Raw genomic sequence first — 27,922 nt, forward strand, 5'->3', positions numbered from 1 at the left:
TTCCTCTGCACAGCTGGGCTTCCTTTAGTTTAAAGGGCTGGAGGTTGTCCTGTCCAGCAGAGCATCCAAACAGTTAACCAAATCCAGTTCAGGAATCTTAATCCTGCAATTTAAAGATAAGCTAAACAAATATCAGGGCTACCTCAGAGCCCCCACTAAACAGAAGGAATTCTTGTAAACCAGTCTGCATGGTGTAAACCAGACACATGGAGGGAAACCCAGTGTGGCATTTTTCTGTTACAAATTTCTTCTGTTGAAGAGCCACTGCTCCTTAGAAAGGATTCAAAGAGCCAAACTCCATCTTTAAAGACAAAGCTAACAGGGTTCAATAGCTACAGATTCTCCTGTTTTCCCACCACACTCTCTGCCACTACCTACTGTTGTTTTCACAGCCCTCTCTCCCACCACTGACCAGTGCCTGATGCCCTCAAGAATCAAGCAGCATCTGAAGAGAGAAGAACCAATGAATCACCAGCTGGAAGACACAAAGACCAACAAAGTAATGGGAAGAGAGGAGCAGAGGCATCTGGAATAGGAATTTATTTGTCATAAATACAGATCAGCTGGACATGCAGTTTATCCACAGAACAAGCAATACCCCTGGAGACTCTCCAGAAAGCCACACGTTGGAAAGCTGTTTCCCAATTACTTCCCCTTCTCCACAGCAAGACGAGGATGAACTCAACCATCCAGCAGCTCAGTGGTCTTTATACTGACATGCTCGACCAACAGTTTCTGTGCCTGCTAATGGCAGCAATCCATCTCCATGGCTGCAAAGTCCTCCTGCCTGGTCAGAGGTGGAGGTTTCTTAACAAATTAATTAACTCTGCCAGTGCTTGTCCAGAGCACAGTGGTGCACAGGGATGTAGTGGATTTGGGGGGGGTTGCATTCACAGACTTAACTGGGACTCTTGCTGCCAATATCTGTTCTGGTTAAAGGCCATTTCTAGAAACTACAGTATGAATTGAGGCTCTTCAGGCTTGTGTCAGAAATGTGGGTATATTGTTTTAGCAGAAGCCTCTGGATTTTGTTCCCATGCCATCACTCTTTGCATAGGTTGATGACATATGCTCTAATAATTACAACTGGCTCCTTCCTGTGCACGGAGGGTTGGAAGTCTCCTCCATTCTCCCCAGCCCTCTGCCCCGTGAACCCGTCACTGCACAGGGCCTGCAAGCAGATGCTGCAATAGTTGACAGAGTGACTGCACTTGAGGGAAGAGAGATCAACACAGAGTTCATCCTTCAGTCTTCTGTGGCTCAGTTCTTGTCCAGGATTCTGGTGAGGAGTTCATTCAGCTTGTTCACCATTGGTCTGGGATCCTCATTCAGCCCTGCTGCTATCATGGCATTCTCATAAACCTGAAAAAGAGAAAAAAGCATTAAATAAGGAGCAAGAGCAAGCTGCATGAGAGCTGGGGAGGGAGTGAGTGTCACTCTCCAGGATTGGCATGCCCAAACCAAGTACATCTTCTAGGCCATCGGGTAGGAAAACACATGGACCACAAATACCAAGAATACCCAGAGTGGGGTACCATGGGAAGATGTGATTCTGGTCCACTACAAGGCCTTCACCATGCATGGTCTGCAAGCTGGCCCTGGGGAGAATGGTGTTGCTTCTGGAGAATGCCTGGCTCTCACCTGATCAATCAACAGCTGGGCCAGATCAGGCTGACTGTCCTTCAGCTCGTTAAGCTTCTTAATCAGAGCATGCCTGGAAGAGAGATAGCAACACTGAAACTTGGTATTTTCGGACACAATGAGAAATCTATTTCCAGAATGAGCAGCTAAGACAAGATGGGACAAAAAAAGGTTCTACCTAAAGGCCAAAATAGCTCCAACAATTCCTTGCTCCTGCTCTTAAGGCTTCTTTCTTCTCTCCTGCCCTGTCCTAAAATCCTCATGGACTCCAGAGGGCTGGACATAGCCTGTGTGGGTGGCTCACGTCAACTGTGCCATGCAGGCTCGCGTATTAAAGCCCTGTTAGCACATGCTGCACTTAACGAGAGCTCTGCTAATTGGGAGCCTTACATTGCCTCCTCTCTGTCTCCACCCCAGGCAGCCTGCTGTGTCCCATGCCTAGCACCAGTACTGTTCCCCTTACCTGGTGTTGATCTCCAGGGTGGGCTGCAGGAGCTGGGCACGCTCCTCTTGGGTCTTGGCCAGCTGCTGCATACGCAGAAAGTGGCGGGCAGCCCCCATCTCAAGCACAGTGATCATGGCAGGATGGGTGTCCAGCCGTGTAGTTACCTGTGGCAAAACCAGCCATCAGTGCCGAGATGGAAAGTGTATGCAGGGGAGGTTTAGGGACTTGGAGTCTCCCCAGCACAGATCCACACCAAGCCTCCACCTGATTCATCCCCACCCCACAGGAGCTGCTTAAACCAGCAGGAAAACTGGAGGCCCAAATGGCCCCACTGGTCCACAGGCAATAGCTCATAGCTGGACCCAAAGCACTCCTTACCAATAAGACTTTCCAGTCCTCAGGCAAGAAAGTCACAAACCTGTTCTGGCAACCTGAGCCTTAAGCAGTAAAATGGGCTTTGCTCATTACAGCAAGATGTGGTCCTTCCACTGCCACACTGACCAGTCAAATGACAAATGCCAGCACCTATATCATTTACGTATGTCACTATAAATGATATACAGAGATGAAGCACATAAATAATTTCTCTCAGGAGAAATCTATGGCAGAGATCCCCAATCAACCACCATCTTTTCCCCCTAGATCCCCCTAGACCTCCATAGATCTCCTGTATTCAGTTAGCCACACAGAATACCTACCTTAACACCAGTGACTCGAGAGCCTAAGGCATTTCTCATCCAAGCCATGAGATCCTCAGCCTCTTTCTCTGTCAGACATTCCGCAGCTGTCAGGGGAAAGAGGGCACATCTGAGCATGCGCCTATAGTGTGCCAATGGACAGTGAGCTTAATCCCCAAGATCAGTCCATTTCATACTTCTATTTACTTTTCTCTTGTGGAAATGGGAAGGTAGTACCACTTGGCACACAGCTATGTATATGCCCTCATCCCAGACCTTGCCATACCCAGAAAGGGCAGGCTCATGCCCTCCCAGTGCCTGCCTCTCTCTGCCAGGGCACCAGATGTGTGCATGTTGTTAAACTTTAACCATGGAAACTCCATCTGTTTAAATTACCAAATTGCTTAAATTTTGTTCATATGGGATGAAATGGATTTATAAGAACTTCAAGTTGCCTCAGAGCATGAGAATGGCAGGATGAAAGGAATGCTCTCGCTTGCATGCTCAAGAGCTGCATGAGGACTGGAGGAGGTGTATCCTCACTGGCTGGCACAGGGCTGCAGGACTGTTTGCAGCAGGGGAGCATCACAATACCTGGGCTGCTCTCCTCAAACTTCTCTTCCTTATAGTGATCAACCACAATATCTGTCTCCACCGAAATCAACTTCTTCTTGTCAAACTCCCGAAGGTGCAAGAGTGTCAGCTCATCAAATTGCTCATAGCAGAACAGGACCTGTGCCAAAAAAGGGACAACAACATATTGCTTGGGACAATAACACCATTTCCTCCTTCCTAAGGCAATTCCACACCAAACAGTGAGAACATCACAAGGAAACTAGCAGGTTCAACCCCATGGTGACTATCACTCAGGGCTCTGAATGAAAGCAAACCCTTGGAGGGCTTTGTTACCATGGGTGGCAGGTCTGCAGCTAAACGAGTCTTGCTGCCCCATGGTAAGTGAGAACCAGCACTGCCTCTGATCCTGAAAGGGCCACTTGCCTGCAGAGGACACTTGTAATACCACTACCAGCCCTACACAGCAGCTCTGGGGCTCCTGCTCTGCAGTTCAGTGAAGGTTTAGACAGATGCACTAACAGCCTGCACAGTGCATGACAGCTCTTTCCTGGCCTCAGGCTGCAGGATCCAGTCTGAGTGGGGACAGGGAGCACAGGAAAAGACACCGCAGTAGCAGGATCTGTCAGAGGCCTCAGTGCCCTGCTCAGCCCTGAGGCCCAGGTGAGCCATGACCACAGATGCAGTGACTCAGGGTGTTCCCCTGGCACACTGCTCACCCACCTCCGTGTCCTTTTTCTTCATGGCCTCAAAGTACGGGGAGTGCTCAGCCAGGTGCCGGTTGGGCGCACACAGGTAGTAGATGTTCCTGCTCCCTGCCTTCATGCGGGAGGCATAGTCAGTCAGGCTGGTGAGCTGGCCTGCGGGCAGTGACGAGGATTCGTAACGTAGCAACTTTGCTATGTCCTCCTGGAAGAAATGTGCTACTGTGAGCTGGGGGCAGGCAACTCTAACTCTACCTGACCACTCCCAGGCCCAAGAATTCCCTTTGTAGCATGCAGGCCTGCTTGCAGCCCTGTAAAAAGGCTCAGGGGACTCCAAGTCCCTTCTTTCCTGCTCCAGATATTAAGGAGGGAGAAAAGCGACCTAGACAGGATGTAGGTCAAGCTCTCCTGGAAATGGGAATCCAGGCAGAGGACAGTAGTAGTGGAAAGCCCTCCTTCAACTGCCTGCTGTAGTTCATATTGCATCAGGGAGAGCTGACAACACAGTGTGGGTATAGAGACTCCACAGAGTCTCAAATTAAGTGGGAAGCAGCACCTTGTCAGAAAGAGTGAGAGTTTGTGCACTAGGGAATCTGTAAGTCTTGTTACACCCAGGAACACAAGCTACGGGTGTGTAAGATTCACAGAGAAGTAGCAGTCCCCTCATCCCAGGTTATAGTAGGAGCCAGTAATCTTTCCCATCAGATGCAGTGCTTCAGGACTCCTGGTACCTTGACATCCTGCTCTGCTATTGTGACAATCCCCTCTCTCATGAATACTCCGTAGTCCTCAAAGAATTTGGCATATTTTTCAGGGTCCTTCTTGCTCTGGTCAATGAAGAACTTGATCAATCTCTTCTGCAAAACATCTCGGAGCTTCCTGCAGCAGAAATAATCCTTTCTAAAGACAGCTGCTAGACCAAGAGGTTTTAGGTGAACATCTCTCTCCTTGTGCAGTGTTTGAGAGATGCGTTTGCAAACTTGATGATACAGAAGAAACTGTGGGTCCACTGTCTCCTCTCTGTCATGGCTCTACATCTGTTCTTTGTATCTCAGTCAAGGGCAACTCCTGGGCTGGACATATAGCTAGAGCTATGCTACAAAAGTACTGCTGAAGCTCAGATCTTCGCTAACTTGTGACTCAGTGATGCTGCTGTACATAACCAACCATGCACAGGGCATCAGCCTCACTCCCACAGCTACCCTTACACATGGGAAGGAAGCAGCTATAAAAGGATTATGCTTGGAGGAACGCTTTCTGAAGGCCTGAAAATTCACTGTGAAGTGTCTGGGTTTATTTGCCGACTACAGTGAAAACAGAGGCATTTCCCTAGCCACAGAATACAAAGTTAGCCATCAAACTTAACAAGGTAACACCACAACTGTTAAGGAGCAAAAGCCTACTTGTATATTTCCTTCAAGTTCCAACAATGGCAGATGTTTGAGAGGGGACCTGAAGGACAAAAAGTAAGGAAAAACTTCAGATCTAAGGGGTTTTTAGAGGACACTAGTCTGTGGACTAGCTTTGCTGGGCCTTAGCACCAAATGAAAACCCTGCTGGCTGGCACTCAGTTTTAAAAAAATGTGTGTATGAGTGCAGCAGAGCTTTGAAAGAAGTCTGGAAACAAGAGGCACAAGGTGCTGTTTGAAGATCTACAGGTAAATAATGGTGACACTGAAGTACAGCCTAGCTTCCTAGTAATGACAGCTTCGGTTTTGTTTTCCAAACTACTTGGTGGTGCAGACCAGACACTTTAAACAGCAAATCCACTGTTAACTGCCATAGACCAGAGATACTGAAAGGCAGCCTAGGACATTAAGGGCACATGGCCCAAGACTGTATGACACAGGACACTGATCCCAAACCTCGCGATGTGACCAACATGGCTGAGAAACAACTCACTTCATAGACTACAGAAATTCTCAAGAATGGAAATGCTGCACTTTATATGCTGGGCCTTTCCAAGTGCCTCTAACTATCCCGCAATGTCCCCTCCTCAACCAGCAAGAAGCTGGAAGAGCCTCAGCAATCCATAAAATCTCTTACTTACCTGATCAGTGCACTCTCCTGCAGCAGCTCCCTGCTGAGATTCAGGGGTATATCCTCACTGTCCACAACCCCTGGAACAGACAGCAACCCATGAACAGTGAGGTAAGCAGGAATGCCAGGCGGAGGAAGGCAAAGCAGCCCCTCACCTCACACCCTGTGGAAGCTACGGTCCACAGCCCATTACGCCTGGTCCCAGCACACACCTCTAAGAAAACGCAGCCATTTAGGCAGGATGTCTGCAGCTTTGGTTTGGATGAGAATTTTGCGGCTGTAGAGGGCAACGCTGGAGCCCAGTTCCCTGCTGATGTCAAACATGGACGGTTTCTGCAGCAACGAGAGACAAAAGGGTAACACCAACACTGTGCAGGGTGCCCAGCTGCACACTACCCTGCAGTATCTCTGTGGCCGCATCAGTTGACCAGGTCATACTGTGTCTTCCCTACGACTGCTGAATCCAATGAGAGCCAAGATCTTGGCTATCTTCCCTAGGAAGTTACCTGAGCCATCTCCCTGCTCCTGTCATGCCTCAGTATCCCCATAACCATCCTGTGGCACTCAGTCATATGTGCATAGATGTCACACTGGATATTTCTCCTTGTCATTCTGCAGCTTTATCTGCCTCCTTTCTGTGAGAATCTCTCCTATTCTCTCCTCTTCAGGAGATGGGCAGATGTCCCCCTGTTCCCTCGACAGAAGGGCACATACTTGCTCAGGCACATAGAAGATGCTGCGGATGTTGAGGGGAGCATCAGTCTTGTAGTGCAGGATGTAGCGGGGCTTGTCGTAAGCCTGCGCTATGAAGCGGTAGAACTCCTCATGCTGCCACTCGCTGATGTCCTTGGGGTCCAGCATCCAGAGTGCCTGTGGAGGAGCAGGGACATGAGTTCCCATCAGCTCTCAAGACCCGTGGCCTCACAGTGCAAGGCTCTTTCAGAGTTATACTTTCCCTCCAGGATGCTGGAGTAAGAAAGTATGATCTTTCAAAAAGACTCCTCTGCACAGCCCGAGGGCAGTGAGATGTACTGTGATTCAGGCACATTATCACAGACTAACAAATTACTGCTCCCCAGCTGATCTCAGGTCACTTCCCGTAGAGGTGGCCCTGCAACATACATCAGGCAGCTTTGTTTAAGCCAAACAAAAGGGATTTGGCTAACTCCCATTGCCTCACACTTGCTACTGGCTAAGAGCATCCTGGACAGCTACCACAGCTCAGCTGACTGGCAGCACTGGTCAAGCATCTCAAGGTCTGACCAGCAAACAAAAAAAAAAGAAAGTTTAAGTGGTTCTGTTTCAACCAGCCAGCCTTCGTGATGGAGGTCACTAGCACTATTGACATGGTTTAGTGGTGGACTTGGTAGTCTTGGGGTAATGGCTGGACTTGATGATCTTAAAGGCCTTTTCTAACCTAGCTGATTATATGGTTCTATCATCCCACCACAAGGTCAGCCAAGTGCTTGTGAAGCAGCTCCCAGATTGCCTGTTTTTCATGGATTTGTTTTGGAGCAGTTCAGGAGATGCTTTGTAAACCACTCGGCCATCCTTGCTGCAGGGCCAGAGTGCTCCAGCAGTATCATTTCACATGCTAACATGTGAACTGAAGTCATAAGCTCCAGATCAGGTGCTTTCCAGTGGCCATGCTTTCCACTCGCTGCTGCTCTAAACCCTCCAAGGCTTTCTGAAGCATTCAGCCCATGCTCACATCTCATGAAAGTTTCAGTACCTCAGCAGAAGACCAGCATCTAGCAAAGACATGGGAGGGTCTGCACATTTAACAGGCATTGGATATCAACTAAGAATCTGATGTCCCCAGCCAGGTGAAGCCCACTACAGCCAGTGTCACTACTACTCAAGCCCTAATGACAGAGCGATTACTGAGGGCAATGCAAACATCCAGTCCACCCTCCACCTACCAGAATCCAAGGGATTCAGGGCCCTGGCAGCCCTACCATGCTGCCATGCTCCTTAAAGCTTCTTCTACCTCAAAGCCTTGTTCCATGAGTGGCTTCGTCACATTTCCAGCTCACACAAGTGCCCTGGAAGGTTTGCAGGATCACAGGTAGTGTTATGGACTCAACTGGGTACTAAGGTGCTCTGCAGCAGCTGTTGTTAGGTAAAGTGCTGCTTCCCCAGAGGCTTACTTGTAGTTACAGTTATCACAGTTACACCAGAAAAGCTTCTAACTCCACATAGTCCACTACATGGCAAGCATTCAAGAGCTTATCTAGGAAAAGCCACAGCAAGGAACTAACTAGGGCTCTGTTTACAGTGAACTGATGGTGATGTCTGGAAAAATACAAGAACAAGATCTTGGATAAAGCAAAGGCCTGAAACAGGAGCATAATGAGAATAAAGCTGTTGCTGTAGCCCAAGGGAAAAGAGACTTTCTGATAAGAAGATAAAAGTACACGACTCTATTAAGCAGCCCTTGCTCTAGTACTACTCTTCTCTAGGGAGCCTGTTCTATTGATTGCAAGGTAGAAAGAGCAAACAGCTGTCTAAGTCTATTTCTAGTTTTGTAATTTGAGGGAAACAGGTAGAAAGTCTCTGGAACAGAAACACTATTACACAGAAATGCAAATAAATATCAGTGACTGATAACAGCCATTACAGAACCTTAGATAAATGATAACGAATTTAAGTGCAGGCTAGAAAGTTTGTGCATTCAGTGCCACATTCCAGCAACCAAAAAACCCACACACATGCTCTCTGCCTGCTCTCTTAGGTAAGGAAGCTTTAAACAACCAGAAAAGAAGATGCCAGATGAAAATGATTCATAGTTTTTTGTTTTAAAGATAATTAATTTCACCTGACTCCTGCAACTGGGCCAAGAACCTACTGACTAAAATAGAGCTGGCTGCAGTATAACTGCAAGTGGGCAGAAAATGCATCAAGCATTTCAGCTAGGAGCTGTGAAGATTAGGCTGTGACCTGAGCCACTAGGAAAGCCAACCATTCATTGGCACTGCCTGTCCCATGCCGAAGGACAAAGAACTGGGGCAAGAGGTGTCAGCACACCAGTGATATGAGCAATCCCCACACCACTAACATGTCACCTGGCTGGAACAGTTAGAATAAGTATTATAAAGCACTGAAATAATAATTCTGATTAAGGGAAGATCCAGAAGATAACTATAAATAAGAACTGCTTTGCTAATCTACAGGAATTCTCTCCAACAAATGCAAATAAGCAGTTCCAGGCATGACTTCTGCTGGATTTTTTGTAAGAGCAAGTAAAGATAGGATAAGGGGGAACGGCTTTAAACTGAGGGTGGTGAGGCACTGGCACAGGTTGCCCAGAGAAGCTGTGGCTGCCCCATCCCTGGCAGTGTGCAAGACCAGGTTGGATGGGGCTTGGAGCAACCTGGTCTAGTGCAAGGTGTCCCTGCCCATGGCAGGGGGTTGGAACTGGATGATCTTTAACATCTTTAACCATTCTATGATTGTAAGATTGTCTCCTTTTGTTCTAACTCACTCATCACTGCAGGGTCTGTGATATCCTGGACAATCCTCCCAATCTCCAGGAACAGCTATGCTGCTTTCTGTCTCCTGTGGGGGATTACAGTAGTTCACCTCCACAAGTGACCTCAAGATCCCTCCTGCTCACCTGCAGTGTGTTAATTCTTCTCCCGTTGAGGTACAGTGGGAAGCTGATGAAGTTGCTGTATTTTGTCACCACCTCTGGAACAGAAAGAAGACACAGAAGAGCTGCATATATGAAAACCACACAGTTAAGAATTTCCTCAGTAAGAGCAGATGAAAGGTGTTGCAGGAGAGGAGAATGTTGTAAATGCACATCCCACTCATGGGGCACCAACAGACTTCACACAGCCCCTCAGCAGGTAACAGCGTAACAACATTTGCCTCCTCCACTCACCCTTGACTCGGTCTTCATTTGCAAACTCCTTGCAGTCTTCTTTGAGATGAATAATAATCTTAGTCCCAGTTCTGACACCAGATGCTTCTGCAATCTCAAACATTCCTGAACTAGGATTAGAAACAGATGCTGTGTCATTTTGTGCCTCAGACACACCCATGATAGGACATAAAAATGTTTTATTAAATTAAGAGCACACACAGTACTTCAGTGCCAAGCGGAAAAGACAGAAAGTTGGGAATGCCTGAATGTTCTCTGTGCCCCTGAGAAGCCCCCCCGAACATGTGGCTATCTTTCCTACAGAGATTCCACACCCAGCACACTGGGTGTTTCTCTGTGAAGACACCAGCAGCCTCTACTGAAAATGAAACAAAGTTCAGGTTGGTTGAGCCTAGCCTTCTGCTCCTCTCCTACACTTCCTACAGCGACTGCAACACCTAGGCTCCTGCCTTCTCACCTGTCAGCTCTGACTTGTTTGCGGGCCATTGTTTGTATCTCCACTGGAGGATGCAGTGACTGGTTATGATGAAAAGCAGCTGTACTCTGCTGAAGACAGCCCCTTCTGGATGACCCCTCATACCCTACTGCTAAGTGAATGCCATATGGGGATCAAAGACTGGTGAGCACACTGACCCAGGGCAGAGCCAGCAGCAGCAATGACAGACAAGCAAGCCTTCAAAGTGTAGAGCAGTACAGATTGCAGTGTACGGCAGCCTGACTGCAGCCGAGGCAGTCTGATGTCTCAGTTACAAGATGCTTTTTCAGGAATTTAAATAACAATAAATTCTTTATTCCTAGGAGATTTTAAGGGAATGCAAAGCTTGTAAACCCCAGAAGCTTTAATTTCAACATGGTCCAGCAGACCACAGCTTTGCCATCACTGATGTTTGCAACTTCAAGCAAAAAGCAAAGGATGAGCACACAGATCCGACCCATAGAAGATGTGCCTACAGAGCCACAGTATGGCACAAACCCCGCCTACCATGGGTGCCCTCGAGCAAAAACCCAGGGGATGACTAGGTCAACAAGGTTAAATTTGTCTCTCCAGTCTGGGGCACTGCTGAGATGATTGCCTGCCAGCAGGGAAGGAACAGGAGAGGCAGGTACTCTCTTTGTCCACAACATGCCTGCTCCAACAAAGCAAGTCTGTCCTTGTGGTTTTTACCCTGGCACATCTGGCCACACTTTGTTGCGATGTATAATCTGTGCAGGATCTAAACCAGTAAGCGTGGTCATGAAAGACAACACAAGCCCCATCTTGATTTGCACAGCTTTCAGTCTGTGACTGGCCTGGACTCAGCGCTGCCATGTTTCCATCCCATTCTGCAGCCTTACCCGTCTGATGACCAGTGGTAGCCTGGGCCCCCTGGCTCTGCAGACTGTGAGAAGACCTCCACTTTATCAGCCACCATGAAGGCTGAGTAGAAACCCACTCCAAACTGGCCAATGATTTTACTGCTGGCTTCAGCTTGGCTCTGCAAAGCATCTAGAAAAGCCTAGAAGAACAAAGAAGACATAAATCACCAGTGATGTCAGGTACCACCAGGAGGCTGCAATCCACCCTCTGGCTGGGCTCCTCATGCCCTGATGCAGCCCTATGTCAGGTACCCAGCCCAGCAGCCCAGCCTCACCCCACACTTCCACATTCAGTGCTCTGAGGGGAGTCCCCAAGGAAAAGGGTTTTCCCACAGGGGACTGCACCTCTGGAAAACAGGAGCATTGCTTAGGGCACTGCCACTAGCAGTAAAGGAAAACAAGTGATGGCTCAGTCAGTCAGAAGCATGAAACCTTAAAACAGTGACTCCAGTGATGAAAAACAAGATGAGGTATATCTATGGGGGCACAGCTGCTGCCCCCTGGACAGTGGGTGAACGCTGAGGGAACATGTGCCCCTCCATAATGATGGCCTAGGGAGGAAGGTGTTTGGGAACGAGGGCAGGCAGGTGCAGCAGCATTACACACAGGACCCATTAGTGCTGTTTGAGCACCACAGCACACACCACTAAGAGCCAGAAAACTCCACAGGTAGATTTCACCTTCCAAGAGGGGTGTAATTTCACAGCTGGGTCAGGGGCCAAGGGACAAAATGGAATGAGAAATTACTGGGAGAACAAAAGTGGCTGTAATTGGAAACGACTTTTCTAAGAAGGAAGAAAGGGATGCCTCATCCCAAGTTACCTTTGAGCCTGATCGAGCAATAGTACCGAGGTTAGAAACCAGCTCCTCCTGTGTCATCCCAATCCCTGTGTCCTGAAAACAAATGGCAATTGTAGCAAGAATATCAGTAGAAAAGCATTGCTTTAGCATCCAAACAACTTCTGACTCCCACTCTCTCCCAGCCAGCTGAGCAGAAAAGGCAAGAGCAGGCTTCCAGCTGTGACTCTGACGGTTCATGGTCAGGCCAGTGGACTGAAAAGGCACGCAGCTCCAGGGGAGCTTTTCAGAAAGCTCAGAAACTCAAGCCATTTCTCAAAAGAAGACAAACCCATGCTAAGACATGCACAGGACAGTGCTGGGAACAGATCTCAACTCAGTCACAGCCTCCCTGTGCCAGGTGTTGTGTATGTACAGAAAGAGTTTCCATTCCCGAACAGGTCCAAAGGGGAGGCTGTGAGAAGCGGATGGGGACCTGATCCTCTTGTACCAGGAATCTGTGGCAGAGCGGCGAGTTGCTTAACTCTGAGGTAATGCAGACCCTTAGTCTATCAGTACCACATTCACTGATCTCCATCAACTCTGTCTCTCCCTCACATTAAGCTCCACAAGACTTGAGTATGAAGCTGTCAATGCCCAGCTCCCTGAGCACTAGGTATTGCAGTGCCCATGGGGGCAGGCTAACACCAGCCATACCTCACAGTACGCTGTCCAGGTTTCAAAGGCACACAGTTTGTTGTCATCACCACTTTAATCCAGATTGCATTGCTGTGTGCACACAAACATCTCTCTGCTGCTAGGACGTGCCCCTCAGGCAGCAGACCCTGCAGCAGCACATCCAGAAAAGGCTGCAGCAAGCCTCAGACTGGGCTGCGGCTTCATCTGTTCCCACAACATATTTGCATGATACCAAGACAACATGGTTAACAGCAAATCCCAGCTAGAAATGACCACACAGGACTCCAACAAAAATCTTTCCCACTTTGTAGTCCAATGTATTTTCAGACTTTCTTGATACACATCTTGCACAGCAGGCTAATGCTCCCCAGGATGCTACTTCTGAAACTCCTCTCCCCAAATCCCAGCAGCTTCTCTACCTGACAGAAACATCAGAGAAGCTACTCTTACAGGTTCTCTGAGCCACTCTGTGAGGCAGCAGCAGAGTGAATATGAGGCAAGTGAAAGGTAATTCTTATTCACATGAGTAGTTCAGCTCTACTCCAGTAGTGGTGAGCACAGTCACCGCAGCTGACAGCAGCCTGCACATCTGGAATGGCCAACGTGCTCCCAGTGTTGTTAATGCAGGGTGGGATTCAGTGTGCAGGAGTCAGCAAAATGAGCAAGGGCAGATCTGGCTGCTGATAGATGGCTCGGAGGTGAGATGCCAGAGGGCATTCTGGCACAGCATGCCTCTACCACACATGTGGGGAATTTGCTGGGCTTATTACTAGCCAAGTAAGTTAATGTCAGTATGCATTTTGTAATACAGTGTTTAACTCCGCTGAAGGATCAAACTGCTCAACTTGTGAGGTGCCATGGGGGTAAGACATTTTTCTGCAGCCCCCCAAGTCACAGTGCAGCAACACCTTCCCCTTGATTAAATATGGTAAGGCCAGTCAGTTGACCTGTCTGAGAAGAGGGATAATGCCCAGTAAGATCTCAACAGCAGGAGATGAAAAGGCAGGAAAAACAAACAGGCTATGGCAAAATCTCAGGAATCTGACGTGGTCCCTTCCCCCAGGGAAGAAGAATCCAGAAAGAAAAGTTTTCAGCATCTGGTTCAGGTTTTGTTCGTGCCAGACTCTGAAAAGAACTCTTAAATCCTCTGATCCACTCCTATTTATAGCACAGCATGTCATTCCAAATTCCAGTATGTTAAAAAAATATATATCCCTACCCCATGAATTTATTTGGCTATTGAATTCTGAGCGCCCTGCCAAACTTATTGCAAAATGTTTAATGGCAGTTCCTGCAGACTAGTTCAATGAGGGTGAATCGCAACAAAGAAAGAGAGCACGGCTCAAAGCACTCTGCTAACCCAACAGCCCGAGCCGCTGCCGGGGAAGGCGGAAAGTCCTTTGAGGTGGCCAGCGGAGATCCTGGCCGGGCAGACATTTCCTACAGCAGGAAAACACCTGGGCAGATTGCGAGGGAAAAGCCATCAGGATTCAAACCGCTCTGGCCGCAGACGTGCTTCCTGCGGCTTTCCTGCTGCGCTTCTCGGCTCCCTTCACCAGATGGTGCTGCGCCGGGGAACGGGGAATAAAGCGGCGGAGAGACGGGAAAGCTCGGCCGCTGCAGAGCAGGCCCATGGGAGGCAAATGAACCAGCCACGAACAGCCCGCCTCGGGTTGAGCCGACGCGAGCGCTGGCAGCTCCATGTAATCTAAGGAAGGAGCTGGCGGGACTTCCACTGCCCGTCTCACACCGCTCCCCGCTACTCATGCTGCTGCTCGGGCTCTGGGTGTCTTCACCCTGACCACTGTGCCATCACACAACCCCCTTGAACGCTTTCTCCCCCTGCCCTCAGTGTGTGTGGAAAGTTTCATGAGGCTGCAAACAGCCACAGTAGAGTCAGTCATACAAGCACGAAGCAAATGGTACAAGGGGCTTCACAAATTACAAGGTGTGATGGGTACGTTCAAAGTGCAAAAATGCTTCTCCTCAGCTTGGAGAAACCACCCACTGTGTACCATGAAACAGAGCTCAGTGTGCTGACACTTCATTAGCTGAAGGTTAATTACAGAAGCCCTTCTGTTACTGAGCAGAACAACAACCTACTCACCTGGTTGAATTTCCCTTCTGGGACTTCTTAGGGTGCAGAGTAAACAGCCTCCCCCTGAACCATCCCCTCTACTGCCCTGTCCCTCTGCAAGCAACCACCACAGGCCATGGACCTTCACCCCATCTTCTGAAGAGCTCTACAGCCAAACTCGTTGAACTACACTTGTAAAGTAAGTAATATTTACCCTGAAGAGACAGCAACTGAACATTGCTTTTAGCACGTTTGTGTGTGTAAAGCCCTCACAGATGCAAAGCCTGCTGTTGAACTGCACAGGACCTTTGCGCTTTCCCCACACTTTGTTCTAACCTTTGTGGTGTGGGTGCTGGACACTGGAAACAGAGGCTGTTCTGTGTAACAACGGTGGGGGGAGAGAACTGTCCTGCATGAAGCACCTCAGGGCTCCCACAGTAAAACCCTCCGTGTTTGCTCTGCAGCCCTGAGGGCCTCCCTCTTCCTTGACGAAGTGGTAAATGAACACCTTCAGCCCAGCTATCTGTCTCATCAAATCAGTCAGTCCACAGCTCTTGATGCCCTACCATACTTTTTGGTAAAGCAGAAAGCAACTGTGCATAATTACAGAACAAATCTAGTTTAAATCAACAAATTTCTTAGTTGAGCTGGTAAACAATAACCTCAGTAATGTAACATCTTTGTTCATTACCCAAGTCCAGGACAGTAGCCGTACTGAAGCAGTGTTCTGGTTTAGAACCAATATGGCATCTGCAGCAACACACAACAGAAGAAAAGCCACAATAAGACTGAAGCATACAGACACACAGTACTCTTGGCCTAATACATGGAGGCTGTCCAAAGCAGAGAGCCTGAGGTTCTCTTTCCTTCCAACACCTGTGTTAACCTGATTTTCAACAATGCTGAGCAGCGCTATAGGCTCCCCCCACCCACGTCTAAATACCCACTGTTGAGAAAAGTACTTCCTTCTATCCAGTTTGAATTTCCCATTTCAAAAGGTGACATGCTCCTATTCTGGCATGAAGAGGAAAAAAGATTCTGCACTTCCTTTCCTAGGCTGCAGGTTATTTGATATATTTCTGGTTCCCTGGCTTATTTGTTAAAGATGATGCAACAACTGAAAGCTCTCATGCTCCTCTGCAATCAGTGGCACATTTCTACAAGCTTAATTCCACCTAAGGCTTGATGAAGTACAGGCAGCTTTACCCCTCCATCTCCACCTGCATTATTGTCCACCTCCTGCTCCCCAGCTTCCTCAAGCCCAAGTAGCAGAGGGATACTGCAGTGCTGCACAAAGAGAAGAAGGATGTAACCCTCTCCCTACTGCAGCCTGGTAGCTGGACACGACCCAGCATGGAGAGGGACTGGCTCCCTGCCTGCACCAAGCTTTGGTGGACATGTGGGTGCACCTGCATTGAACCGCTGAATTCCAGTTTCTCATCAGAGCCTCAGGACAGCCCTGTTGCAGACTCTGAATAACTCTGGGAAAGATCTGCTCAGTGATGCAGGGAGCTGTTGCAGGGAGGAGTGGTGTGTGCAGTCATTTTAACTCCTCCCAAATACAGCAAACTTGTTATTTTGTGGCTTCATAGGCACCCATTTTGGATGACTGCAACAGTGAGAAGAAAGCCCAGCAAAGAGAACTGAGCAGCCCAAGCTCTGTCAGCAATGATGCTGCTTACCCATGTCAGAACAGCAGCCACACTTGCATCCAGCAGCAGCAGCAGCTATGAGCTTTGTGAACATTTCCAACAATTTCCTCCAAACTACTAGCACTGCCCTAGCCCTAAATGGAGCATTAACAACGAGCAGGGCTCCAGTGCCTGAGCTCAAAACCACACAGCAATATGGCAGAGCTGTGCAGAGTAACACCAACACCACCACAGCCAAATGCCTGTCACCTGCAAGCCAGGGCAGCCTTGAGCAGGTGTTGAAGGAGAGATCTGTGGTCACAGGTTTTGGGTCTCTAAAGGGTTCTCTGTTCCCACCTCAAAGGGTCAAAAAACGGGTCTGGAAAGCCTCAGCCTGCAGAACTGCAGAGCTCTGCAGATCTGTCCTCACTGAAAACACACCCCTAACATTTTCAAATGGATTTTCTGAAGAGATCTGACCTCGCAGGCTGTGGCTGCTACCAGATGGAACTGTCCTAGAAACAGAACGAGGCAGTTTCCAAAGGGGTGGAGGACACAGTGGAATTTGCTAAAACAACAGGACTTTGGTGAAGGAATTGATGTGGTGTAATCTGGTGAACTAGACAGTGAACATTCCCCCTTAGCACACAGAACACTTGGCAATGCTTAGGAAGAACATCCCTGAATGAGGACATTGTTTTAAGATTCTGAGTCTTTCTATGCTTGGGACTGAAATTCAGTCCTGGCAGAGAAGTAAGCAGAACTGCAGTCACTTAAGAGAGATGAACACGGTCCTTTACTAGAGCCAAATAATCCCTGCAATGAACATGCCTGTAATGGAGGCCATCACACATAACAGATCTGCCTTTTCTCAACTGGTGAGACACAAACAAATGCTACAGGACTTGGAAGGAGAGAGAAGAGATGCAGAAGATCCATAGGCCAAGAGCAGCATGAAGGTCTGAGGAGAAGGACCTAGCGGTGAGAGTGAGACCACAGGGCCTTTTTAGAATGAAAACAAATGGAGTGACCATTCCTACAGATCACATGTGAGGGACCTGCTGCCCTTGTTTTGGTGGGTCCTACTGGGTATAGAAAGCAGAACAGCATTCGTGTTAAGGTAGGGAAATGTTCTGAATGAGGTTTGTTCAAAGTAATCATCATATGCAGTACATTTCTCCAAGAGGTTATAAATAAACCCTTCACTGGAGGTAAGGAGCTTTAGGCACTGAGAAGCAAACCTATTAAAAGAGATTGAAGTAGCATCATTCTCTCTCCCTTCTCACGACAGAATTGCTGCAGTTAAAAGCTTCCTAGTTAAGACTCATTTAATCGCATTAAAGATGCACAGGCAGCCAGGTAGGGGGTTATAAAAAGAGCAATCCCTAACACGTCTAATTGGGTCTGATGTCAAATGCACCCTATCTGCAAGGTGAGCAAACAGGTCTCCCTAACCAAACTGCCAAAGAAGGAGGCAGCTTCCACGATCACAGGGCACGACTTGTAAGAATGTCTGGATGGAGTCAGAGGCCAATATGGTCTCAAAAGGGAAGGAGACAAGTGCAAGGCAGGACTGTCACCCTGCCTGGGGCGAAGCGAGAGCTTGGTTAAAGAATTGGTGTTACACAGCAGTTAGGAAAATGCAATAGTCAGGTGTGATAGGAATAGCAAAGGCTCTGCATTACGGTTTGAGAATCTCTGGGTTGATGGCTGTGTTGCCCACTGACGATCACCAACTTCCCCATGGCAACCGCAGCTGCTTGTTCTGCAGAGAAACATTAGTATAAAACAACTACGCAGCCTCTAACAGCCAGTGCTTTCATACCACATGAAAAATACCGCTGTGTGCTTTGCCTGTGCCACGGCTCCCCTGGACCTGCTGTGGTCAGCCTTCACTCACACACTGGTCTCTGCCTCGTTCTCCACTTTCCACAGCACCTCTCTCATGGGTAATACTGGTCCACAAGGAAAGTTACCAGTCTGCCTTCTTTGTGTGAAGAACTTTGCCAAGAAAACACCAAAACTGAACTTCAGCCTTCCACCCTGGACAACAGCCATGAAGAAGAGCAACCAAGGTAGAGAGAGAAGGAACAGCTCCACTTTCACTCACCACACTGAGGCCCACAGGTGAGCATGCTGACATTGCTTGTCCCCATCCTGCTAAGCATTTTGTCACCAGAGGGAATAATTAAAACCAGAGCTGCAGAAAGGAGGACAGATAAGTGCCATGGTACTGCCACAATGCATATAGCCCCACCTGTACATTAGAGCAGAACCTTAGCATCTGCTGGACTTGACCTGTCCTGGAGCAGGAGATAAAACATCAGCAATGGGAGGTAACACCTCAGACTTAAGGAGGTGAAAGAAATCCTCCCCAAAGGTCAGAATGAAATCAGACTCCCAACTTTTCCACCACTGAGAAATGCACACACAACTTGGGAAGTGCACAGATAAGGTACTGGGAAAAAAGGTAACTGGTAGTTCCTTGTAGGGAAGGAAGGAGCAGCAAATTTTCCTGTGGGGATGAATGGGGAGCAGACAGATCACTGGTTTCTCATCAGATTCTGAGGTTACAGCCTCATGAACCAGAGTCCAGCTGAGGACAGAACACTTCTTCAGGCAGGCTTGGGAACCCACACGACTGCGCTGCCACTCAGCTTCCACTGATCTGTCACAGGACAGAGGCTAGTGATGAGAGCCCCAGGGAGTAACCCTCTCCCAGTACCAAAGGGGAGTACCTGGATAGTAATGGTTCCCTTTCCACTGTCTGTCTGCAGATGGATCTCCATCTCTGGCAAGGCCTTCCCTTCTGCCATCAGCCGATGACGCAGTTTCTCCAGTGCATCGCTGCCATTGGAGATTAGCTCCCGGATAAATACCTAGGGATGAGACACATCCTGAGCCTGCAGCCTGGCCTTGTCCACTGCATGGGACTCCAGAGACCTGGGAAATCATTGCCTACTCACAAACTAATTCCCAGCTCGCTAACAAAAGAACTGCATTTCCCATTACCTGCCAGGAGAACAGTTTGTCTGAACTCAGTATCAAAGTGCAGAGGCTCTGAGGCTCACAGAGTCATTGGCCACACCTACAAACTGCTTTGAAAATACATTTTCAAGGTGTCTTAAGAAAATGTCATTCAACAGCCAGGACTCACTGGGAAACTGAGCAGGTATTGTCCCAGCTCCACTGTTTTGGAGGTACCCCTTGACAGAGACAGGGCTTTCCCAACAAAAAGTCTACCAGCAACTAGTAGGTGCCTCACCTCCTTTTCTGAGTACAAGGAACAGGCAACAATGTCCAGCAGTTTCTTCGTTTCAGCCTGAAATTCATGTTTAGAGGCTGCACCTAGAAAAAAAGCACAAAGACACCTTTAAGGCATTTTGCCAGGGTCCTCTTGGGCAGGAAGACAAAACTGCAGTCTTACCACTTACTTCAGATTCCCAGGAACAAAAGCTTGAAGCAGTATGGGACATAGGTAGCTGCAGCTTCCAAGAAGATGACAACAAAGATGACAACATGCTGCCTATGAGGCAGCATGCTTTACCAAGCTGACAATTTGCCTCTGAATCTCAGCTCTTGGCACACAAACCTCAAGGCAGCCAAAGCCTGTGGTACTGGCACACTGGTCACCCTGTCTGGGCTGCAGAGCAATCAGTGAATGAAAAGTGAAAGTTGATTCCACTTGTTCCTAATGTGTGGCTCTCCCAGTCACCCTCTCAAATGCCTCCCATGTTTTTTAGCCTGCCTTCCATACTCTTCCTTGACTCAGTTTTCAAAGGAACCATCTGTACATGCTCTGCTCCAAGAGCTTCTACAGCCAGGTAGCATTTCTCACACCCAAACAATACTCAGAGCCTTAAGCAGAAAAAGGCAGATTCTCCAATGTCTCTCTGGATCACACAAGGGCTTGCATATGTACAGCCATGTCTGCAGGTGGGTGGGTAGCTGTGCTCAGAAAGAGAATTTTCTTTGGGAGGAACACTACAAAACATCTCAGCTGAAAGACCACGTCTAGTCTTTTAAAAATGGCATTTTCTCCTGACAGAGGCATTAGAGAACCCTGAAGCAACACGGGGAAAGCCATGGGTCCCACATCACAACTGCCATGCCTTGCTGGCGAGAATCTATATTTCCAGTGACAGGGGCGAAGCTGGGGTGTGAACAGCAGCAGGAGCAGTGCATCAACCCCACTGCGGGCCACCCAGCCTGGCAGTCTCAAAAGTACCTGCCAGAAAAACCATGGGAGCACAGAGTTAAGATGCTATTTCTGTGCTTGAGTAACTCAAATGGCTTCACTTTAAAGCACCTCTCCCTGGAGATGTGCAAAGCAATTAATTCTAACTAAAAGGTTGACACTAGGATTCTCATTAGACCTCTATGATCCACAGCAACGACTTGGGCGGGCACAGTTTGCTTTTGGGACAAAGTCTCTTTTTAGGCAAATTCTAGTGCCTGTGGAGCCTCTACACATATGTGTGGCCATCAATTGCCTGGCTGAGCCCAGAGACGCAACTTCTTCCAGCAGTTTCGATGGCCTCATTTCTCAGTGAAGGCCATTCCGATTCACATTCCAATTTTGTGGAAGTGATGGTGCAATACAGATTCAGACTGCAGCTGGGATGCAGCGATCAATACCTGCACCTCCTCCCGAGGCAGAAACACTACCGCAGACAGCTAACCCTCACAGTCAGAACATAGAGGCACCCAGACCTTGTCCCTGGTCTGCCTGCATCCCAGGAGTGCTCCTGCAAGACAGCTGTGTTTCTGCCCACCTTTCACATTCTCCGTGTTGCTGATGATGTTGTGCAGGGGCTCTTCTTCCTTCTCCTCTGCTGTCTGCATGCTGTATGTCCGGACAGCAGAAATGCTGGTGGCAGGAATGTTGTACCAGAGGCTCCCATGATGGATTATTTGTCTTTGGAGACATGCTGCTCCCTTTGCTAGAAGACACAATTGAAGATGTGTCAATATACACAAGTACCAGCAGCGAACAGGAACACTCTTTAAAGGTCCCACTTAAGCAATTTCATGGGGAGTTGCAGTGCCTGATCAAGACTGAAGCTCCCTCCCAGTGGAACAGGCACCATTCCCCTCTGGCATTGTGTTTGCTGCATAAGAAAGGCGAAGTGCTACTTTAGATTGTCTCTTCTGAATTAAAATTCTAGCCAGAAGATGACCATTAGCAGCTCTCACAACAAATTAACCAGTGAGGAAGAGGCAGTCTGCAGCCTTCATCGCTGTTACCTGGCCAAGGTGAAGACAACAGGGAACACTTCAACTCCCACGTCACAGCCTGGAAACATAAAACCTGAGTGCAAGGCAGCCTGCACCTCCAGGAGATACCTCCTCTGTTGGGAGATTAAACAAAGCTAAACCTGGCCACTGAAAGACTGTTTGCAGCACTACAGAGCTCTGTCCAAAGCCAGGTTCTTGGTGTGATTTCTGCATTGTAATGAGAATGGCCTGTGCCAGAGAAAGAGCTTGGAGGGTGTGGATCTGAACATGCAGCTGCACTGAGGTGGGAAGCGATTTGCCTTCCCCAGTCCTACAATGAACATAAAGTAATCAGGATGGTCTTGTCTGAGCAGGGAGAACCTGGATAAGCAGCAAGTGTCTGGAAGGAGTGAGAAGTCCATGCTTTTCTTACACCTCACTCTGTGCTTGCAAGCTGTTCCATAAAGCAAGGAAAGGAGGCAAACCCTACACAGCAGGCCTGCAAGAGGTACGTTTTCAAGATGTCCGTCCTTTAGATGAATGGGTACAAGCTCACCCAAAGACTGAACCATTAGTATGGCCAGAGTCCCCCTGCACACTGTGACCTCCCTGGAAACAGCTTCTGTGTCTGTCCCCAGCCCTCCAGTCCAGCTGACATACCAGGAGAGCTCAGCTCCCTCATGAGCCTTCTTCCACCTTGTCAGAGCCCTGCAGTGAACTCTGCATCCCAGCCCTTCCACCAACACCGCTCTTCATCCTCTGGCTCATCCTGTGAGGTCTCAGGTTCCCTTCACATGTGCTCTGCAAACCTCCTGCCCAGCTCAGCAGGTTCTACAGCCAGTACAGTCATCAAGAACAGGTCTTGCTGCTCCAAATCATCAGGCTGGGCTCTTCCTGCAGCTCAGATGAACACAAACTCCTGAACTTTTAACAGTACTTTTGGCTCCTACACCTCATCCCGAAGAGCTGATCGAGGAGGTTGTCAGTCCTCATTCTTCCTCCTCCTCACAGAAAGCTTTGATTCAAGATCCACTTTTCCAGCCAGAAGCTTGAATTACTCCCCAGTCATTCTGCCCTTAAAGAAAAGAGCCCACAAATAGTTCCTAATGCATCAGAACACCTCCTACACACATAACTGTTCGCTCCCTGCGTCACAAACAGTTCTGTCACATTATCACAGGACAAGTTCTTTATCTTTCATTCGACTGCCTTTGTTGGGCTCATCTGAAAAAGCAACAAGGAAAACAGCTTGGGACATGAGTGGAGAGCAGCAGAGAGCTCACCGTGTGGCTGTCCAGCCCATCCAGCACGGAACAGGGCTGAGTCAGCCCAGGGATCATGTATTTATTTACGTATTTACACAGGGTTTACATATTTATGCTCATTTTATGCTCAGTGTAGGTTACTCTGAAACATCTGCACATGTACGTACGCACACACACATTTTCCATCCAGCAGAAACAGAAGAGGGAATTTTGCTCCCTCCCTGACTCCAGGATCCAAGAGAAACAGGCCAGGAGCATCTCCATGCTAGCCTTAACTACCATCAGATCTCCAGGCAGAGAGGCTCTGGAGCCAACACACAGGTCACCCCTGTAGCCCATAACCACTGCCTAACTCTAGAAACCACAGCTATTTATAATTTTTGATATATTAATGTTTTTTTGCCCCCTGACCTCTAAAGCACAGTAATAATGCACCACCCATCAGTTCAGAAGTTACTTGTGGATTCGTGTGATGTTTGGTCTTGTCATCCTTAACTAACAGCCCATCCTGTGCCAGGTAGAGACAAGGCTCTTTAAAAGCAAGCTGCAGCATCTTCAGACTGTTTGCCTCCTGCAGAGCCCTTGTCTGGCCAGCAGGGAAAGGCTCCAGGCAGTTTTGGATATAAACCCACAATTATCAGCACACAGAAGTTGCATTTGCTGAGTTAACAGGCAAAGTGACACCAAGAACGAGCCCAAGAAACAAATTCCTAAAACCAAGAGACAAAGAAGGAATGGCTCTGGCTCCGGGTGAGTGCTGTGACGTGCTGGGGCAAATCAGGTCTTTTTGTATCAAGTTAATCAACTGCTAAGCCTTATCACATATCTTCCTGTTTGCATCACTGCCCCACCTGCACCATAGAAGATGGCAGATACCCACATTACTCTCCAACTTCCAGTTCTCGGTGAATCCCAAGTGATCCTGTGTGTATGACCACAGGGCAGTTCCCCCTTGCACGTGGGGACCATGCCATAGAAAAGGGAAGGACCCGTCGGCTCGGGGGCTCCTTTCAATGCCAGATGCCTCAGTGATTCCCGATTCCCTCAGGAAACACAGTGCTTCTGGGAAAAGGACTGCTATGAGCCAAGTCAAATGCCAGTTAGAAATTTAGGGTGGGGAATTAAGCACAAAGAATAACCAGCTCAAGAAAAAGAGAATTTGGGTCAGGAGAAATTACCATAACATGGTTGCTGTGCAGTTGCAAGCCTGAGGATGCTCTTCCAAAGAAGAGCATGAGGAATAAGATGCTTCCAGGCCAGATCTCATCAGAAGAAGAAGCTTCTGAGCTGGGCATCAGATTCTTTGTGAATCTGGGGAGAAGAGTGTCCTGACTGATGCACTCAACCCAAAACACCTCTCAAAAACTGCACCAGTTTCAGCCTTCAGCAAGTGAGAGCCAAGAGAAAATTATGCCAACTTTGTATGGCCGGAGGGATCAGCTGCCCCTGCTGCCAGGGATCTTTGCCTCCATCCAGGTGGAAGGACACCACCTCCTGTGCCTCCCTCTTTATTTCCACCCCACACAGCTTCTGCTCACTATTTTTAACATGAAGGACCCGAATGGCAGGTTAAGGAATAAACCTCTGTTTCTGCTGGAGTCTGTCTATCCCAACAGAGGAACGTGGCTGCTCTCTCGGACACAGGCACTACTAAACCACTGGGGATTTGACACTGGACCTTGACACGCTTGTGAGGTGGGCTGAAGCCAACCTTATGAAGTTCAACCATGACAAGTGCAAGGTCCTGCACCTGAGTCGGAGCAATCCCAGGCACACCTACAGACTGGGCGAAGAAGAGATTCAGAGCGGCCCTGCGGAGAAGGACTTGGGGGTGCTGGTCGATGAGAAAATGAACATGAGCCGGCTTCAGTGTGTGCTCACAGCCTGAAAGCCAACTGTATCCTGGGCTGCATCAAAAGGAGCGTGACCAGCAGGTCAAAGGAGGTGATCCTGCCCCTCTACTCTGCTCTTGTGACACCTCACCTGGAGTACTGTGTGCAGTTCTGGTGTCCTCAACATAAAAAAGACATGGAACTGCTGGAACAAGTCCAGAGGAGGGCCACGAGGATGATCAGGGGACTGGAGCACCTCCCGTATGAAGACAGGCTGAGGAAGTTGGGGCTGCTCAGCCTGGAGAAGAGAAGGCTGCGTGGAGACCTCATAGCAGCCTTCCAGTACCTGAAGGGGGCCTATAGGGATGCTGGGGAGGGACTCTTCGTCAGGGACTGCAGTGACAGGACAAGGGGTAATGGGTTAAAACTTAAACAGGGGAAGTTTAGATTGGATCTAAGGAGGAAATTCTTTCCTGTTTGGGTGGTGAGACACTGGAATCGGTTGCCCAAGGAGGTTGTGAGTGCTCCACCCCTGGCGGTGTTCAAGGCCAGGTTGGATGAAGCCTTGTGTGGCATGGTTTAGTGTGACGTATCCCTGTCCATGGCAGGGGGGTTGGAACTAGATGATCTTGAGGTCCTTTCCAACCCTAACTATTCTATGATTCTATGATTTCTGTGGTGGAAGAACTGAATTGTGAAAACACTGAAGCAGCACACAGTGGCACAATAAATCTAACAGTGTGACCCTGATAGGGACCATCTTTGTCCCACAGTTTCCTCTGTCACATTTTTCTCTTCATAACCCATAGGGAAACCACAGACCACACTAACAACCTACAAACCCATCCATCAGGAGCCAGGCGACAGACAAGCCTGGCAGATACTGAGCAGAAGACGTGCAGGAACTGTGAGCACACCCCAGCTGATGACAGCTCACAAGTGCACTTCCAGACCAGCACACTGTGCCCTACATGGGACAGGGCACCCCGTCATCAGGACCTCAGAGTCGCCACCTTGTCAACCCTCAATCCTGCCAGCTGTTTCAGGTGGAAGCCTGAGCACATCCCTGGGGAGCACAAACCCTCAGGCTCATGTGTATGGTTCTCTGGAACTGGAACAGCCAGAGAACAGCAACCCTACTGCCTTCTCTGCTGCCTTCCATGCTGCACATGCTATACACCCTACATGAGCCAGGACATGAACACAGACACGCTATACATGCTGTATGAGCCAAGAGATGAACCATGTCCATGAAGCATGTCCATGAAGCATGTCCAATGCTACATGACCTGGACGCTACACATCCTATACAGGCCAGGATGTGAACCTGCACATGAGTCAACAGATGAATCTGGTCGTGCTGCATGACCTGAACGCACTATATGCCCCATAGGCCAGCAACTGTACGTAGCATGTCATGTGTCTAGGAGATGAACTCGGACACACTGTACACTGTGTATGAGCCTGGATGTGCCATACGGCTGGGACACGCTCCACACACTGTATGAAGCAACACGGGAACCTGGACGGGCTGCACACTCTATGGGAGCCAGCAGGTGACCCCAAGCACGCCGTGTGCCCCACGCGAGCCCGCGCGAAGCCTCCTCCCCCTGTGAGGGCTGAGCCTTCACGGCTGCCGGTGGCCGAGAGCACGGGGGGCCTGTGGAGCCTCTGCCCGGGGTCCCCCGGGACGGAGGCAGCGCTGCTTGTGCACACACGGGCCCGGGTCCGCTCCCTCAAGACGCGACCGGCGCATGCGGGAAGGCGAAGGGTCCCTCACACCGCCCGCCCGCCGGGGCAGCCCCTGCTCACCTGCGGCCGCCCGCGGCCCAGCCCCGGCCTTCAGCAGCGCCGCCAGGCACCGCCCCCACCGCGCCGCCGCCGCCATGCCGCGCGCGCCCGCCTCACGCCGCTCTGCTGCCGGCGCCCGTCGATGGCGTCACGGGGGTGCGCGGGCCTCCCGCACGTCATGCGCACGCACACGCGCCACCCGGCGCTGCGCAGCGCGGCCTAGCCTGGGCCTTACGCGTGCGCTGGCTCCTCCGCGCCCGGGGCCGCCGCGGCTGCCGCCGCTCGGTGCCCCCTGACCAGCTGCGGAGGGAGGAGCTCTCCCGGGAAGGCCGCCTCCCGCGGCGCTCCCTGCTCGGCTCAGCCCCGCTCCGCCGTCAGCGCCGCAGCTGCTGCCGTGCCGGGCCCCGCTCTGTGGCAGAGGTGCCAGGCCTGGGACGCCACTTACAAACCTGCCCGGTTAAAACCCTTTCCGTGCCTCCCCCCCACCCCGCGAGGACTTGCAGCGGGAGCCCGGCACGGTTACTGCAAACCCGCCCGTGCCTCCCCCCACCCGTGAGGGTGGTTCGTGGTTCGTGGCCCGGGTTCTGCTGCAGGGACCCCGTTTCACGTGGCGGGAGCTCGGCTGACAGCTGTGTCTCTCCAGCCTGCCAGTGAAAGCAGGAAAGGCTGCTTGGTGCCGGGGCTGCCTGAGGAAGCCCCCCCTGAGCGGCACCTTGGCCAGGCCCCCCTGACCGACCTGGCGAATTGCTTAACATCTGGTTTTCTCTGAAATCCTCATCTCCTGGGCTGCCCTTGAGTGTAGATCATTGAGAGCTACACGGCAGAGGTACTGGAGAAGGGTTTTGGAGAGTGTAGGGTTGAGAGAGGAAATGCACTGCTCTGCCGAGAGCCGGATTTGGAACCTGCGTGAGAGTAGAGTGTGGCCTCAATGAACACACAGCTAAAAATAACAAGCCTGAGCAGGTCTCGTTTCAGTGAGCGCTAACCACTTCCAGGCAGAGATGAGGGCCTTCAGGAGGGAACTCTGACCACCTAACAGAGGCAGCTTTGTAACCCCCGGCTTGAGGGAGCTGGCGGGAAAAGCTACACATGCACGGCACTCGTGATAGCAGCTTATCTTTGGGACTGGGCCGATGCATGTGCTGGTTTGGAGGTTTGTGTGTAGGAAACACTTGCACGCAGTGGGGTTCCTCAGTGCTGGATGTTACAGATCAGGCACATCAAACCCAGTGTGAGTCCTTTCATCACTCTGGCACTCTCCCACTGGGCTGTGTTTCCACCTGGAACCAACCCCAGCCCCTCCTCGAGGTT

At 49.7% G+C, this 27,922-nt stretch overlaps 1 protein-coding gene across 1 annotated transcript; it reads right to left on the minus strand.

Moving 5' to 3' along the window:
• Positions 1 to 525: 525 nt before the first annotated feature.
• Positions 526 to 26,754, minus strand: TRAP1 (TNF receptor associated protein 1). The gene is made up of 18 exons (XM_065684112.1): positions 26,633 to 26,754; positions 21,282 to 21,449; positions 19,772 to 19,854; positions 19,245 to 19,385; positions 12,145 to 12,216; positions 11,302 to 11,462; positions 9,967 to 10,076; positions 9,697 to 9,770; positions 6,795 to 6,950; positions 6,293 to 6,413; positions 6,091 to 6,160; positions 4,772 to 4,919; positions 4,060 to 4,245; positions 3,358 to 3,496; positions 2,785 to 2,870; positions 2,105 to 2,250; positions 1,642 to 1,714; positions 526 to 1,362 (listed from the first exon to the last, which is right to left on the minus strand). Exons 1-18 carry the CDS (start codon positions 26,706 to 26,708, stop codon positions 1,261 to 1,263), a joined length of 2,112 nt encoding a protein of 703 aa, XP_065540184.1. The 5' UTR covers positions 26,709 to 26,754; the 3' UTR covers positions 526 to 1,260.
• Positions 26,755 to 27,922: the final 1,168 nt, after the last annotated feature.

This window comes from Lathamus discolor, chromosome 6, assembly GCF_037157495.1.
Source record: "Lathamus discolor isolate bLatDis1 chromosome 6, bLatDis1.hap1, whole genome shotgun sequence".
In the NCBI taxonomy this organism is placed as follows: domain Eukaryota; kingdom Metazoa; phylum Chordata; class Aves; order Psittaciformes; family Psittacidae; genus Lathamus; species Lathamus discolor.